The sequence below is a fragment of the Scleropages formosus genome, chromosome 1, assembly GCF_900964775.1.
Source record: "Scleropages formosus chromosome 1, fSclFor1.1, whole genome shotgun sequence".
Taxonomy (NCBI): Eukaryota; Metazoa; Chordata; class Actinopteri; order Osteoglossiformes; family Osteoglossidae; genus Scleropages; species Scleropages formosus.
Genome location: NC_041806.1, coordinates 37,735,495 through 37,748,725, shown reverse-complemented (window position 1 = coordinate 37,748,725; position 13,231 = coordinate 37,735,495). Strand labels below are relative to the sequence as shown.

Below are 13,231 nucleotides of genomic sequence, written 5' to 3'. Positions count from 1 at the left end.
AAATAAATACAAATGTTAAAGATCCTAAAGGTTATTTTTTAAGTATTATAGCCAAATCCAACACTTTTACAGAAGCTACCCAGAACATAAGATGAGGTATACCTGTAATTATTAGGTTTCTTAGGTTGATTTAGTAGTAAAATGGGCTTTGTTGTCATGAACAGTACAAGTCACATCTGAACCCGAACATATGAAGCACACTGAGGAGGTAGATTGTCCCACTACTGTGATTTTGCAGTTTCACATAGAAACAGCATTATTCCAATATCAGTTCCCTCTCTGTGCTGTCGGTCGGTCAGGCTGGACTGAGGAGCTCCTTAAGCACTTTGCAGTGTTATAGCACACACACACACACACGCATCTTCAGAACCGCTCGTCCCGTACAGGGTCGCGGGGAACCGGAGCCTACCCGGTAACACAGGGCGTAAGGCCGGAGGGGGAGGGGACGCACCCAGGACGGGACGCCAGTCCATCGCAAGGCACCCCAAGCGGGACTCAAACCCCAGACCCACCAGAAAGCAGGACCGTGGTCCAACCCACTGCACCACCACACCCCCTAGTGTTAGAGCAATAGCTAATAAAAGATTCATGTCAATGTATAATGTCTAAGACTGCTTCTCCGCACTGCGGGATCTGCTGCGCGGCCGGCGGACACATAGCGATCCCATCCTGGTCACGATGGGCAGCAGCTCCGAAAGAGGGAACCACAATGTGCAATGGGGAGAATTCTTTGACATGCAGGTCGCTGCGAAGATAATCTGCAGGCTTCACAAAAGCCCTAAACCAATGACCGCTCTCTGCTAATTCCCACTTAATCCGCTGTCTGCGAGCGACGAACACCTCTCAACTTCTCGGGATGTAGGGGTGACGCTGTGACTAAAGACGTTAAAATAATTGCCTGTTTCAGGCACGCCACACTTGCCATCATTTCTTACTAACAACAGCCATGTTTCCCTCCCAAACAGATCACGCAAAGAAAGGGGGCGTGCAAAATGTGTGCTGCGACTGGCTCCTAACGCGGCTTCCTACTGGGATGTCTTCTGCGTGGGCCTGATGCAATTGCGTGCGGGGCGTCAGGAAAATGGACCGCTCTCATTGGTCGACGAAACGGGATACTCGGACCACGGAGGAAGATGACGGCGTGATAGCGGCAAGTGTCAGAAAAGCGCGTGCTTGACGAGCGCTCTGAGGAGGAGGACCTGGGAACGAGGAAGATGGCTGCGGACCGGTTGAGGAGGGGACATGGAAGAATGGGGAGGGGAGAGGGGACACAGGTGGGGAAATATGTTCTCTGTGTGTGTGCGTGTGTATCTGAATGAGAACAACACGTCTGATCATTCTGAGACTAAAAACAAGGCCATATTTCACTGGACTCAAATGGCGAACGAGCACAAATTCGCTGTAAATGCCTTTACCCCCAAGAAGAGGTGTGTTCTGATGAAAGATCTGCCATCTGCAAAGCGGCTCAGGTCTATTCGAACCCGCACTGCTAGGTACAGGAACAGCTTTTACCCCACTGCTGTAAGAGTATACAACACTCACCAGTGTGCCACCTTTTGTAACTGGAGTTGGACTGCTCCTCCCAAGCACATCGGCACATTACTTGCACTGTCACTTTAAGAGTCGAGATTTTATTTGTCACATACACAGTTATACACACATACAACCTGTAGCGAAATGTTAATCTAGTCTAAGTATTCTCACTTTTAAGTACTCTGGCTGTCTACTGTTATTTATTGTCACTGTCATTTATTGTTTTTCTTATCGGCATTATTTATTGTTTTTGGGTTGTTTTTGATGGGGGGGTGCAGTGGTGCAGTGGGTTTGGCCTGTATCTGCTCTCGGGTGGGTCTGGGGTTCAAGTCCCGCTTGGGGTGCCTTGTGATGGACTGGTGTCCCATCCTGGGTGTGTCCCTTCAGCCTTCCGCCCTGTGTTGCCGAGTTAGGCTCCGGCTTGCCGCAACCCTGACCGGGACGAGCGGTTTCAGACAGCGCGTATGTGTTTTGTTTTTGTGCAGTATTATCTATTGCTTTTTTTTGTTGATAGTCTGTGGAGAGGCACTCAAACAAGAATTTTATTGTACTTGTACTTATGACAATAAACCTTGAACTTGCACTTCTGGCATTTTACTGTACATCTTTGCATCCCCACATGGGACGGTGACACTTTACCTCAATCAGTGTACAGACTTGTGCTTTTCACTGGACTCCTGCAGCAGTGATCACTCAGTACACCAGCAGCTGCACCTGCACCACGATCGCTCCGCACAGCAGGTCCTCACCTCAGCCACCAGCTCCCCGTTCTCTGCGTGGACACGCGCGACCGCCCCGATGTCTTTGCAGGTTTGGAAGACCTGGTAGAGCTCGCTGTCCCTCAGCATGAACAGGTCTTTGTAGGCCATGAACATCTGGAAAGAGTTCACGCCCTTCTCGCGCACCAGCGTCTCCATCTCGGCACGCACCTGGGCAAGAACGGGCATTTCAGGGTTAGCGCTGTTCCGAGATTACAGGCGCTCTCTCTGCGATCGAGGTGGAACGAGATAAGATGATCCCTTCGATCGAACGTCGCGTCTCCCTTACGGCAAATCGACTCGCGTTTTTGTCTTTTAGGTAACGGGCTACGGAAGGAAAATGCCATTCCATTCAACTTCGGTGTAATCAGAAACCGGGGCGCTGCTGCTATATGCTGTCCATGAGCTGGGGGGACTGGGAGGAAACAGGTCGATACCTTGGGACCCCACCAGGTGACGCCCACGTGCAGGGCGTAGTCGCAGCAGGCCTTGGGGTCAGCCAGGGTACGGCACTTCTCGTACGCCTCCAGCAGCGACGTGTCCTTCTCGGGTAGGACGTGGGCTACCACCATGGTCGTTCCTCCGGCTAGGGCGGCCTGCGGGTACGGAGACACACACACACACCGCATTTAGAAAACGCATATCCGTGACGTACGACGGAGAAACGCGATGATCATCTGCTCGTATGTCAACATGTGTGAGATACAGCATTTACGCGGGGAAGCGGCATCTGGTTATCTGCCCAGCGTGACATTCATGCAACCGTGGCTTTGCGGTACAGCAGTGTTAGTACTCAATAATAAAAAGAAAGAGCTACATTTCCCTAAACGTGACCGTTTTCGGCTGTCTAAAGAAGCTTCTGCCTGCAAAGTGAACCAGGCAAACAAAAGCGACACCATATCGCATCACTAGAGTCGTGAACCCAGGGCCGGATGACTGGATGTCTCCTAATTCCGCTAAAAGATTAATAATGGAGCAGGGATTTCTTTCTCCGATCACCAGCCGCGCACGTGCGGCTAGGAACGGCTCTCTGTGCCGCGACACCACCCGGCCTAGCCACTAGCTGAGAGACGGCGTATAATTAGACCGCGAGCGAGTGCCCGTAACACCCCGGCCACGGGCACTTTAAGCCCGGAACGGCAGCGCCGCTGTGTCACTATCCGCAGTCTGCATCGCATGAATTATGCATGAGCTAAACGAGACGGCAGACAGGTCAGTTTAAATTGTTCTATCAGGAAACTGGAACTAAAGGGAGTACAATTTTTAATGACGCTGAATGCAGAAGACCTTCTGCTTGATGGGGACATGGATGTGAATTCAGATTCCTTCTAGCCTCGACAGAGTAGTAAAACATACAGTAAATAACAGGTCAAGACGTGAAAGGTGTAAATCACTGTCTGCGTCCTAACGAAAAAGGGGAACGCTCATAAAAGCCCCCACCCATTGCGGCTGGCGGACGGGATGCTCGAGGGCCTGCGGGGCGCTCAGCTTCGTGCAGGGAGCGAAACGCAAGGCCCGTCGACGAGCGACGGTCCAGGGACCTCGGCTGCTGCACGTTTCGACAACAATAACAAAAATCAACTGAACAAATGCCATGCGAGACTGCCGAACACGACTGGAAACATCATCCTCGTGTTTCAGTGACGACAGCAAATATGAGCATTCTGGGACCGTATTGCACCGAATTTGATTACGCTCTTATTCTCAATGTCTTTATGCCCGGAATACATCTGCTGCTTAGTGCGATGAAAGCTAAATTGACATTTGGGTGTTAGTTTACATTTAATGATAAAATATTACTTTTCGGTACCTAATCACCTTAAAACACGCACAGTCTGAAACCGCTTGTCCCAAGCAGTTGTCAGGGCAAACCAGAGCTTAACACGGGGCATAAGGCCGGAGGGGGAGGGGACACACCCAGGACGGGACGCCGATCCATCAGAAGGCACCCCGAGCAGGACTCGAACCCCAGACCCATGGCACGGGAGAACCCACACAAGCCCACTATGCATCTATAGTTCTCACACAGAGGGAACTCGGAGGATGCAGACGTCTGAGAAGGTCCCACTGTGCATGAACTTCTACCAATTTCCCATGAGCCTTATGCTCTGGCACACATGAGCTAACCCTACTGCCGTCACGTGCATCACCCTCTTTGTCCGGGCCTGCAACTGATTTTTGGTTCCGTTACAGGAGCCGTTTAAACGTCTACGGTACCATCCTGGTGTGTCTCAACGGCTTTTCACAGCGACTGGAAGCCGGTGAAGCATCAAAACTGGACAGCTTTAACGAAACTGTTGTCTGTTACATATTTTCCCACCGATATGCAGTTTGAGGGGGCATGGTGGCGCAGCGGGTTTGATCGGGTCCTGCTCTCTGGAGGGTCTGGGGTGCGAGTCCGGCTTGGGGTGCCTTGTGATGGACTGGCGTCCCGTCCTGGGTGTCTAACAGGCTGATGTGATGTGGTGGGCGGGAGCTGAGGCCACAACCCCTCTCCTGGACCGACAGCTGCACCCGGGAAAAGGGTCGACAAGAGGAAACAAGCACCAGGTGCAGCTTCGGCTTGTTACTTAAGGAGACTCCTTCAACCAAATTCCTTCATCCTTTTCTGCTCCAAAGAAAGGAAGAAGGAATTTGATTGTTTCACGAGTGACACTATACTGTGTAGTTCTGCTTGCTCACCCAACTGATAGACCATTTCTTTCCATTAGTTTCATTTCCTTTTCTGCCGGTCAGAGGTGGACACGGCAAACCCGGTGAGCGCACCAACGGGTGCCTCATTTTTGGTTCTTCCTGAGGCCAGACGCACCCGAGCATGTCACAGTTAGTTATAGCTGGAATGGTATCACCGCGGTAGAGGCCACTGAGAGGAGTGTTGCTCATCACATGTATTGTCACCGCCCATGTGGACGAACGGCACAGACTGCGCAACACATGGGGTGACTCTGGTCTCTAAGGGGTTTTTTACGCCAAGAGCTTCTGAGTGATGTCATCCTGTACCAAAGCAGAGCTCACCGAAGCGGCACAGCTGTGACGGGGGACACAAAGTGAGTCCTGCCTGCGGCTCCGGCATGCCGACGCACAGCTTAGTCACGTTCGCCACATCCCCCACCCCGAGTGAAAACGCCTTGCCAGCTGCGCTCCGGTGTGCTGCTTCAACCCTATCCTGCATCTAACCGTATTTTCACACAGCCCTCCTGCTACTTACACATTTCCATAGCGTTCTCTGCTCCCAGGCCTTGGAGTGTCTGTGCTCTTATCCCCAGGGGGTCCTTACTGCTGGGACACAGCCCCACCCAACCCCCCTCCTCCATGAGTCACCCTCATCAATCATCCTGGACACTAAGAGGATGATATCAGCAGACAGCGCAGGCAGGTTCGAAAACATTCTGCCATGGTATAAACACACACACACACACACACACACACACACACACACACACACACACACACACACACACACACACACTGGCTGAAGCCACTTGTCCCAAGCGGGGTTGCGGCAAGCCAGAGCCTAACCCAGCAACACAGGACAAAAGGCCGGAGGGGGAGGGGACACACCCAGGACAGGACACCAGTCCATCACAAGGCACCCCAACCGGACTCAAACCCTAGAGCCAAACCGGCTGTGCCACCACACCCCAAAAGGGAACAGGCAATGTGTGTTCTTTGCATGACAAATTGTTGAAATGAATTACAATTATGAATCTTTGAAGAGCACAACCATCATTTTCTCACCTGACACCAGAGAAAGGGGGTTGGAGAGCCTAAGAACTAATCTCGGAGATGTGGATTTGTGCAAAAGCAAGATGGCTAAAAACAATTCAAGTTCTACACGTTAAGCTCGTATATGATCTAAATGACATTGATTAATGAAATAAATATATGCTGTACATATTACATATAAAGTAAAGGTTTTGTCCCAGCGAATGTATAATCAGAGAGCAAATGAGGGCTGATGAAGAGAGGCCATGGCTGACCGAAGATGGCTCATTTATCCCCCCTCTAACTGGGTGTCAAAATGACAAATGGAAGCGGTCCAGAAAATCTCAGGGTTTCAATATTGGAAATGTGTGAAGGGACGGCGTACTGTGGAGTCGATGCCCAGGATCGTCTGTGACTCTTGACTGCGCCGACGCAGCCGCTCCTGAGCGGACAGATTGCCATGGAGACCAGGAGAAAACCGGGGAGAAGGCCAGTCTGCTAGAGGACAGCCCACCGCCATTCTCGTACTGTCGACGCAGGCTCCTTGTCTGCTCGTCCGGTCGGAATCATCCGCTGCCTGCCTGGCCTTGCTCGATCATGCTCCGTTTCATAAGCGCTGTCCTCTAGAAGACACAGACTGCCTGGGAGCCGTCCAGACATTTGCCCTTGCTCTGAGCGTCAGACAGGGTCCAGTTTCATTCGACTTGACTCCCTTATGAATTCTGTTTTAGAAACCAGAAGCCGCACATCCGCATTGTGTTCAGACCAAAATAAATCGAATTCCCCATCTAGCAGAACACGGCAGTAGGAGTTAGTGCCCTCCGTGACTTCTCAAAGGTTCAGGTCTTCATCTAACATCCATGCCTTTGTTTTCAGGAAGGTCAAAGGAATGTTTTGAGTCCGCGGAAATGCTGCTCAGGAAGAGCCCCAGAATGTAAAGGGAAAGAGGATCAGCAGGCTTAAGGATCCTCATGTTTTGGCAGAAGTTGGGCTTTGGAGGTAAGAACGTGTTAATGAATAATGTTTGAACAAGGGGGGCACAGTGGCACTGGGGCACCGGGGGTTTGGCCGGGGCCTGCTCTCTGGTGGGTCTAGGGGTCGAGTCCTGCTCGGGCTGCCTTGCGGCGGACTGGCGTCCCGTCCGGGGTGTATCCCCTCCCTCTTCGGGGTCGCGTCCTGCATTGCCGGGTTAGGCTCTGGCTCGCCGCGACCCCCCCGCTCGGGACAAGCGGTTGTAGACATTGTGTGTGTGTTTGAACAAGGACGTGGGGTTAAGGAAGCCAAAGCGCTAAAGTTTGACTAGTGATGCTTTGTGGGAAAAAATGATTTCACACATATGAAACCTCTGATGCTACATGAGAAAAGTGAGCATAATGCACAGTTTCATTTCAATGGATTATTTAACTTGTCAGTTGCTCTAAGAAATAATGCACACTACTCTGAAAACTCACTACCTGCACAGGGACGGCTGGTAGCATAGTGGTTAGAGCTGCTGCCTTTGGTAGGTAAACATGGAATAAACAATCAAAGGAATACTTAAGAGAACTCTACACATGAGGGTATGGTAAGGTAAGTACCCAGTGAAAGCCAACCACTCGTGTGGTTTTCAAGTCATGGGAGGAAACGGTGGTGGGTTACCACATCCTTCCTCTGCATGGCAGGGGAGGCAAACGCACAGAGAAAGACAGGGCCACCGCACCCCAAGTAGGACTCGAACCCCAGAGCTGCTCCACGGCAAGGCACTGGCCAAACCCCCTGTGCCACCACATCCCACTACAGACTCATTTATTTTTATTATTGCTACAGCTGGGACTTTTACAGAACATACACAACACTCATGTCCCATTTGTTTACCATCTACAGCTGGTAGCGTACTGGGTAGAGCTGCTGTCTTCAGACCCAAAGATCACAGGTTGGAATCTCATCTTTAGCTGCATTACCTGTGAACAAGGTACTTACACTGAATTGCTCCAGTAAAATTACCCAACTATATAAAGGGGTAAATAATTTTAAGTTGCTTTGGAAGAAAGCACCATGTAAAGAGACAACACTGTTAAAAATTTGTTTGGTCAAAAATTCACTGTCTGCAAATGTTCAATGACACGTGTTTTTAAGTACGCACGTACGCTAATACATAACTCCATGAGCTAACAGAGGATCTATTACTAACCTAGTTCATTGCTGCTACCGCTTTTTCCCGACGCGCCTTCTTCTCGTGTCGTCGTGCGGATAGGTAGAAGCAATCGGTCATGTGTTTGTGTAGTTGTCGGTGGTATGGTAAAGCACGGAGGTTCTCGGTTCTGGCTCCGCTGTGGTGGAATGACCTCCCCATCTCACTCAGAACTGCTGAATCTCTGTCCACATTTAAAAAGGGTCCGAAAACTCACCTCTTCCGGACTCACTTCGCCCACGATCTCTTAAACTCGTGTAAGGTGTGAATGTTCATGCACTGTAACTTTATGATTAGCCCAGATGAGCCTTTACACAGCCGCTACTCCTGTACTGTATGTAAATATTTGTGTATCTTTAAAAAAAAATGTAGGAAGGTGATCAGGAATCGTATATTCGGAGTTTTATGCACCTGCTTGTGTGATGAACATCGCTGCATAAAGTGGAAAGAAAGAAACAAAGTTTACTTAAGAATCACATGTCTGCAACTGTCTCTCTTTCTCCTAATGTAATGCATAAATTGTTATTTTTGCTGAGATGTACGTCGCTTTGGAGAAAAGCGTCTGCTAAATGAATAAATGTAAATATACAGACACATTGGCTGAAGCTGCTTGGGGTCGACAGGGAGTGCGGTGGGTCCTGGACCGGGTCCAGCTCTCCAGTGGGTCTGGGGTTCGAGTCCTGCTTGGGGTGCCTTGTGATGGACTGGCGTCCCGTCCTGGGTGTGTCTCCTTATGCCCTGTGTTGCCGGGTAGGCTCCGTGACCCCGTATGGGACAAGCAGTTCAGAAAGTGTGTGTGTGTGTGTGTGTGTGTGTGCGCGCGCTTGGGGTCGCGGGGAGCCGGAGCCTACCCGGCAACACAGGGCGCAAGGCCGGAGGGGGAGGGGACACACCCAGGATGGGACGCCAGTCCATCGCAAGGCACCCCAAGCGGGACTCGCACCCCAGACCCACCAGAGAGCAGGACTCAGCCAAACCCGCTGCACCACCGCACCCCCCGAATGTAAACGTCATGTAATGTAAAAAGCATTCCATCCTAAAAAAGCCACCCTAACAATAAGACTGATGTCTTATAAAAAGCATCTCTTCACTGAGAGACAAGCCAACTGTAGACACAATGCAATACGGTATCCAGATATGGTACTCGCATAAAAACAGATAGAAACATTTTGTAAATGCACAAAAATTAAGGTTAGTTGTTGCTTTTTAAAGCATGAGACAAGATCTGTCATCCTTGGAAGCATAAAAGAAGTTACGTGTGCATCGCGCACAATGGGTCATTGCAACCTCCTTTAAGCAGCTTTAGTCACAGCCGTAAGGCAGCAGAGCCGTTACCGCGGAGATGACAGCAGCTGACGGCATGGCGCGGACTTGTGAGCGGACAGACCGAGACTAACAGCATTCCGGGAGACAGGCGTCCTGAGAGGGAGGGGCACGCGACTGTCGTAAAACCGGGGGGTCCAGGTGAGACCCAGACCGGGTCGACCTGTCGGGTTCTGTCTCGCTCTGAGCCAGGCGATGAGGGGCAGCAGCCTAAATCCTGCCCCATGATGCATCACCGACAAAACCACTCAGACAGCCCGTCTCACCCCTCCGATCATTTCCGAACTGCTGCTTGATCTCAACCCGCCGCAAGGCGCACGGTGGCTACGATGCTTCCCATATAGATGAGAACAATATGGCTCCGTCATTCAGTCTTGGATATACAGAAATAACTTCTTTTTAAAGAACAAAGTTTTTAGGTTCCAGCTCCGATGTTGTGGAACGACTTCCCGCTCTCACTCAGAACTGCCGAATCTTATTCTGCTGAGAGAGCGGACGCTACGTTCCCACAATGCACCGTGTCTCACTTTCGCTCACGCAGTTGCCCGGCGCTACGTTGAAATGCATCTGAGTCGCAGACCAGACGAATGAAAACGTGGACCGAGTAACGGCAAGGGGTATTAATAAAAGCCGACCGCATAGGTCAAACGCGAGATACCGGGAGACCGACTATTAAGAATGAGCGTAAATAATAAATATCTGCACGATTTTTTGGAATTTAAAGAAAGGTATATTTTAAACACTTTCTTTGCGATGCTGGTTGGCAGCCCCAGCGCTTGGTAACCCTGATATACTCACGCGGCGCTCCGCATCTCCCTCCGTGGCTCAGCCCTAGCCTTCTGCACAATCACGATATCAATAATTCAGGACACCGGCGCAGCACGTCACCTAACCTAAGTGTGTGGTACACCCCGGCTCTCTCTGTCCTCGGAAGGGTCCTCCGGTCGCGAAGCCAGAACGTCCGCTGGCAGCCAGCGTGGCTCGGCACGGGAAAACAGAGGAGGGTCACCTCCGTACAAATCATTAGGGCAGAAAATCCTGCAAGTGGACGGGATTTTTCTGAGGGAGTCACGTTCCTTATCTGTAAACGTTGTACTGCGTGTTGTACAATAGAGGAGCACCAAGAAATGCGACGCCTCCCTCAGATCCATAATCCCTCCAGCTGTAAAGCGAGTGACTCCGCAGTATTGAATATGGAGATGAGAGAGCCAGCAGGAGGGCTCCCGTACGTGGCCCTGCCTTGCCGTAACAAAGAAAGGCACCGTTGCATCTCGGCACTAAACTCCTGGAGCGAAAGACCCCGAGCGAAGGCTGCGGTGTGAGACGTCACCATTCCCGGCGTAGACGAACAGCCCACGTAGGAGACGCGTCGACGAAGGGCACGGCGCGCCCCTCGGCCGGGCGTCGGCGGAATGCTAACGGCAGCCGGAGCGATGGAGTAACGATCCGTACGGACAGCCTGTGGCGAAACCGAAGAAGCCGCAAAATGGACCGGAGAGGCAACGAAGAAAAGCCGAACACGTTCATTCGCGCCAAAGAGGACGTGGCTTAGAGTACGACAATACGCAATGAAGGAGATGCCGATAATGCGGGTACTTAATAGTCGTTCCCTTTTTGTTGTTTATTCCATGGGAGCAGCAGAAGATGAAAGGAGGAGCGATTCTTCGGGGTGTGATTCTGCAGGAGTGCTTCATGCCGATATGCAGGATCACAGGAGGACTTTTTGCTGAACCATAGCTGTCAGGAGAGTAGCTATAAATAGGCCTTCAGGGTCTTCTTCCCCGCTTTGCTTTCAGGGCCACGTTCTCATCTTCTAGTCTCTGTGCTGGGCTCTCGGGGATAAGGTTAAGCTACTCGTGTCAGTCTGTGAGCACGCGCGTTCAGGTCCTCTTTCCTGCCTCCTCACCTGTCAGCCTGCGGGGCCTTGATGGGCCTTGACGGCCCTTGACGGCCCTTGACGGGCCTTGACGGCCCTTGACGGGCGGCTGGGCTCGGCTCGCCCCGGCTCCCTGTCGTGCCGGAGCAGGATGACCGTGGGGCGGGGGGTTGCGCGTCAAGCAGCACCATGAGCCGCATGCGATGACGGTAATGCAACAAGCCACTGGAGCTTCTCGCCTCGAAACCTCCGCCGCTCATCGATGCAGCGGCTCATTCTTCTCGCTCCCGTCGATCCTTGGGGATCTTTTGCGCTCATATCTGCTGCCACGTACGGGCCGCACGGGGAGGGATGTTTCAGGCGGATTTCAACACTAATGTGTTGCGAAGCACCCCTTGTCTCTGCCACCGGCTCTTTCAGCAAAGCAGCTGCCATCTCATTGCTCCAGTCAGGGCCTTGTTCCGGATGGACGTTCACGCAAGGCCCTACAGAAGAGCTCGCCCAGGTCGTTCTGGACCGGCCGAGCGCGTCCACACATCGCTACGAGCGGGGTGCAGGCCGGATCGCAGCTGAGAGAGCTGCCTAGATGTGACTTAATGACAAAAATGGATCTTTATGTGAGGGTGTACACTGGAGGGAAAGAGCTCCACGTAACCATAGCAACGTGCACTAATTCCCAACAGGCATTTTCAGCCCACGCTGCCCCACCCCCTCCATATTCCACAATAGCACGGCCCCCAATAGACGAGGAGTACGTGGTGCGTGCCGCTCACGCTAGGCACACCCAGTGCATCTTCACCACAGTGCACCGAGACATGTGCTCACGCATGCACTCTCTCCTCCATTAACACCTACGCAGCGGCAGCGCTCCCTACAAGCACACAGTCCCACAGAGACGGAGCGGACGGCTCCACCATTACAGGATGCAGAGTTTGCTTCTTCACCCCAACCTGCCCCACGGAAATCGTATAAGTGCCGGACCAGAGGGAGCTCCGGGAGTGTCCACTGTACCCATGGCATGGTCCTACAGGACCGAAAAATCAATTCATATTACATTTATTCATTTAGAATAAATGATTCCTCCAAAGCCAGGTACGTCTCAGAGAACAACACCAGAAGTGCATCGCGCCAACAGAAGGGAAGATGTTCATGCGGAAGGGCGCAATACACGACTAGCTGCACGTAGAGTTTTTTTTATAACAACACGGTACATGTTTGCCGAGCGCATAGGACAATCGGGGGAAAAGTGAGCCCTAAAGAGATGTGTTTTTAGAGCCTAAATTCAAACCTGAAATCCCAAAATCCCTGCTTGAAATCAGGCCACCTGCTCACACACACAACATAGCAGAGCAGATGCAACCTCCTCTTTTGTACTCATATTTCATTAGAGATTAAGCGCCTGTCTGCGAAGTCCAGATGATTCTGTCTGATCACACGTTGCCAACAAGTGTAGGACACTTTGTGACACCGTCCACGGTTACAGACGCGTACGCCATCTGCCGCACCTGCACTGCAGTGTGAGATCAAGTCAAGGTAGACGCTGGCATTGCCGATGACAGAGCCGTGGTGAGCGTGTCCTTCCCCTGGCTGCACGTGATTAGGAACCGCCGATATTGGGATAAACCTTTATGCACCTACTCGTGTGAGGTACATTGGTTCATATGGCGGAAAGAAACAAACTAACTGTACTTAAGAATGCATGAGACATTATGAAACACAGAACTTGATGATCTTCAATGTGCTCACTGCAAGAATGGGTCCAAATTATGTCATGTGTGCTTCTTGACAGTTCAACATAAGGTGCTCAGACCAGACACTGGGAAACTACACAAAAGCAGATAGTTATGGACTAATGAGTGAAGAGCA

The 13,231-nt window shown here is 51.4% G+C and overlaps 1 protein-coding gene across 1 annotated transcript in view; it reads right to left on the bottom strand.

Annotated features, from left to right (window-relative positions):
• The window catches only part of dpysl5b (dihydropyrimidinase like 5b), a 41,393-nt gene that overhangs the window by 9,795 nt on the left and 18,367 nt on the right, over positions 1-13,231 (bottom strand). The window contains exons 3-4 of the mRNA XM_018743831.1: positions 2,729-2,887; positions 2,283-2,462 (exon numbers count right to left, since the gene is read on the bottom strand). Coding sequence (XP_018599347.1) covers positions 2,283-2,462; positions 2,729-2,887 — 339 coding nt within the window. The remainder of the gene's footprint in view (positions 1-2,282; positions 2,463-2,728; positions 2,888-13,231) is intronic.